At 40.8% G+C, this 4,524-nt stretch overlaps 1 protein-coding gene across 1 annotated transcript; it reads left to right on the top strand.

The window, feature by feature from the left end:
* Positions 1-1,665: 1,665 nt before the first annotated feature.
* On the top strand, positions 1,666-3,169 carry LOC121784249. Its single transcript, XM_042182410.1, has 3 exons — positions 1,666-1,933; positions 2,003-2,274; positions 2,333-3,169. Exons 1-3 carry the CDS (start codon positions 1,666-1,668, stop codon positions 3,167-3,169), a joined length of 1,377 nt encoding a protein of 458 aa, XP_042038344.1.
* Positions 3,170-4,524: the final 1,355 nt, after the last annotated feature.

Raw genomic sequence — 4,524 nt, 5'->3', positions numbered from 1 at the left:
ATTTTGTGAACTTGAGTGCGAATCTATTTTGACAAAGAAAGATCTAAAATTACTCATCAAGTTTTGGCGCCATTGCTGAGGAGGGCAATAGGTTGTTTAACTTTTTGTTTTATTTTTATTTTTATTTTTATTTCATCTTTTTAATTTTGTTTTATAGGTATTTAATTCGTGTTTTTGCAGGTAGCCATCTATCACGTCTGGACTCGAAGACGCAGGAGTGTTTTATTTGTGGTAGTATCTTTCTAATTCCTTGTGTTTTATTTTAGGTTTGCTAGTACACATTCAAGGACACACATTTTCTAAGACTTACCCCGAAGTTGTCAGATGTTTCGCTTTAGGTAGGATTAGTATATTTGTGTAGTGTTTGGTTTCTTTTCTGTTGTGTAGGTGTTCTAGAAATTGAAAGCAGAAAAACAAAACAACAGTAGATGCAAACCAGATCTAAGGGTACACCGCAATTTTGGTTATTGATACATCATAAAAGATGACAAAATTCAGCCGTGTTGGTACACATCAGGACTATCAGAGTCTAGTGAGTGAAAATCCACTTTTCGAGACAAATTTTGAGGGTAGTAACAGTGATTCAGAAGCTGAGTCTATGGCTGAAGACAATAACAATGCTCCTCCTGTGGAAAAGTTTGGCGATACTGTCAGATCGGGAGTTGATAACCTGAGAAATTTTGCCTATGCTATGGACAACATAAGCATCCCACCTCACTACATCAGCTTGGTGAATGGTGGCACCTTGTTTCATGGCCGTGAAGACGTAGAGCCCATAAGCCACCTCAACGCATTCTATGAGTTGACCATGAACCACAGACCTGCGAATGTGCCACATGATAATATCAAGAGAGCTCTCTTTCCTTTTTCGTTGAGAGACAAAGCAAGAGAGTGGTATGACTCACTTTCGGGGTACAATGTGGCGACCTTTGAAGATCTGAAATCCAAGTTTCACCTATAATATAATTCATCAATGAAGATCGAGAGATTGAGGGATGCTATCACATCTTTTTAGCAGCAAGGCGATGAATCTTTTGCTGAAGCATGAAAAAGGTTTACTGAGATGTTGAGAAAGTGTCCCAGCCAAGGTTTACCAAAGCTTAAACAATGAAAGCATAGGACTTATAAATGCAAGTAGTGGTGGAGATATTGATAATAAGTCACATGATGAAGTGAGGACCTTGTTTAAAAAACTAGCAGATAATCGAAGAAACTGGTACAATCCAAGGAGAGTGGTTGAGAAGAAAGGAGATACCTTCGGAGCTTCAGTAGAATCTCAAAGAATGACAACTGTTGAGGCACAACTAGCTAATATTAGCACCCAAATGACATCGGTGGTTAAAACAGTATCTTCCATGCAACTGAACCCACAACCTCAAACTGTTGCAATGGTTAAATGTGGACTGTGTCAAGGTGGGCTTCACACAGATCAATGCCAAATGATCCAATCCCAAGAAACAATTGAAAATGTGAATTACATAGGCAATAACCGCTAACCGCCAAGGTTTTAGCTAAGGGGGTCAATTCAATAACAATCATCAGGACTGAAAGCCTCAACAACAAGGGAATTGGAACCAAGCTGGGTCATGTAACAATGGTGGGAACCAATAGCGAAACAACTCCCAACCCCCTGGTTTTGATAAGAAACCCACACTAGAAGATCAGATGGGACAGATATTCTCTTTCATGGTGAAGAGTAAAAAAGAGAATGACTTCTTCAAAGAGAAATCAATCGAGAAGTTTGGACAGCTCGAGGCTTCTATGAGGAATTTGGAAACACAAATAGGGCAGATTGCTACAGCTTCTCGTACAAGAGCTCCAGACACCATTTTAAGTGATACAGTGCCCAACCCCAAGGGCAATGAACATTCCAAAGCAGTCACTCTGGGAAGCGAAAGAAAGTTGGATTCAATGCTTTTAATGGACGACCAAGGTACTTCCGGCATCTCGCACGCAGGGGCGAACGAGATGTTAGGCTTGCATTCCTCGCACGCAGGGGCAGACGAGGCATGTAAGGGAAGTCCTGCGTTGGTGCAGGATGCCCAACATGGTCAAGAACAGGCTGTATCCGGCAGCAAGGAACAAGACGATGAATCTAAGTTAAATGGAAGACTTACAGCAGGAGAGAAAGACAAAAAGGTCAATGAGACAGAACCTAAGAAGAGCAAGTATAGTATTCTTAACGACATTCCACCGCCTCCATATCCATTCACAAGAAAGAAGCGAGTGCGGCAAGAAAAGAGTTTTGAGTGGATGATGAATGTGATTAGAAAGGTGAATGTAGGACATCTCATTAGTGGATCTTTTCACCAATTTCCCGATATTCTCCAAGTTCTTCAAAGACATGATGGCGAACAACGAGAAACTTCAGGATGAGGGGATTGTGGCATTGAGCACGAATTGCTCACAGCTGATATCTGGAATCATGCCGACGAAGAGAAGAGATCCAGGAGGTTGCATCATACCATGTGAAATTGGTAACACGATTTTCGCAAAGTGTTTATTGGACCAAGGTTCAGGGATCTCACTGATGGCATTGAAAATTGCTCGTGCCATTGGTTTGGAGAAAAGAATGGAGCCTATCGATATCACTCTACAATTGGCTGATCACTCCATAGTGAAGCCCAATGGAATTGTTGAGGATGTCTTGGTGAAAATCGATAAGTTCATCATCCCCATTGACTTTATTGTGCTCGACATGCCCGAAGATAAAGAAGTGCCAATTTTGTTTGGTAGACCATTTTTAGCAACGGGAGATATATTTCTTGAAGCAAAGGATAACTCTGTTACATTCAGAATTAATGGTGAGCAACTGAGCATTAATGTCGAGAATGCAATGAAACATCCTACTGATGTAAATGCATGTTTTCGAGTTGATGTCTTAGACATATGCATCTTTGATAAGTCGTGCTATTCTACTAGAATTGAAGGAAGTGTGTTTGAAAAGGGAAGTCTGGAAAGAGACTTTGGCTCCACATTTAAGATGAATATTGATGACAAGGATGAAGATCAAGTCGATCAATCGAGCTTTGAGAAACAAGTTCTGATTGACATATGTGTTGCAGATTTGAGACCATCAATTGAAGTGCCACCCAAGCTTAAGTTGAAACCACTCCCAAACAATGTCAAGTACGCATTTTGGGGGAAGATGAGACCTTACCAATTGTAGTTTCAACAGAACTTAGTGTTTATGAAGAGGAAAAATTGATAGAACTATTGAAGAAGCATAAACGAGCTCTAGGATGGTTTATCGCCGACATTAAAGGGATAAGCCCGACAATATGCATGCACAAAATTCTGATGGAAGAAGGGGCTAAACCAGTTAGAGATATGCAAAGGAGGCTGAACCCACTCATGCAAGAAGTGGTTGAGAAAGAAGTTAAAAAGCTATTGGATTTTGGGATGATTTACCCCATATCCGACAATGAGTGGGTAAGTCGTGCAATGTGTACCAAAGAAAGGGGGAATAACCGTCACAATTAATGAGAATAATGAAGTCATAGCAACAATATTGGTTAACTCATGGAGGGTGTGCATGGATTATAGGAGATTGAATAAGGAAACACGAAAAGATCACTTCCCTTTGCCATTCATGGACAAGTTGCTTGACAGAATTGAGAGATATTCCTATTATTATTTTTTGGATGGATACTCGGGGTAAAATCAGATCATGATTGCCCCGGAAGATCAAGAAAAGATGACATTTACTTGCCCAATTGGTACTTATGTTTACAGTCTTATGCCATTTGGCCTATGCAATGCACCGGTAACATATCAGCGGTGTATGATGGCGATATTCAGTGACATGAATGAAGATATCATGGAAATATTCATGGATAACTTCTCTGTCTTTGGGTCATCCTTCGACCAATGTTTAGACAACTTGAGACGAGTTCTGCAAAGATGCGAAGAATCCAATCTCGTTCTCAATTGGGAGAAATGCCAATTCATGGTAAGAGAAGGGATAGTGTTAGGACACAAAGTGTCAGAGTTGGGGTTGGAGATGGATAAGGCCAAGATAGATGTGATATCAAAGTTGCCACCCCCAACGAATGTAAAAGGCATCTGGAGTTTCCTAGGCCATGCGGGATTCTACCGAAGGTTTATTTAAGACTTTTCAAAGGTTGCGAAGCCGTTGTGCAACTTACTGGAGAAGGATGCCAAGTTCGTCTTTGATGATGCATGCCTTAAGGCATTTGAACTATTGAAAAAGAAGCTAGTCGAAGCACCCATAATTGTCACACCAGACTGGTCGAAGCCATTTGAGTTGATGTGTGACGCTTCTGACTATGCAGTTGGGGCCATGTTAGGCCAGAGAAAGGATAAGATCCTTCATGCTATATACTACACCAACAAAGTACTCAATGATGCGCAGTTGAATTACACAGTGACGGAGAAGGAAATGCTAGCAGTAATATTTGCTTTTGAAAAGTTCCGTGCTTACTTATTAGGCACGAGGGTGGTGGTCTTCATAGACCATTCGGCTATCAAGTATTTGATGAACAAGAGTGACGCCAAACCTCA

This window comes from Salvia splendens, chromosome 21 (assembly GCF_004379255.2).
Source record: "Salvia splendens isolate huo1 chromosome 21, SspV2, whole genome shotgun sequence".
Classification (NCBI taxonomy): Eukaryota; Viridiplantae; Streptophyta; class Magnoliopsida; order Lamiales; family Lamiaceae; genus Salvia; species Salvia splendens.
The sequence above is the reverse complement of the archived record's forward strand: the minus strand, read 5'-3'. Positions and strand labels throughout refer to the sequence as shown.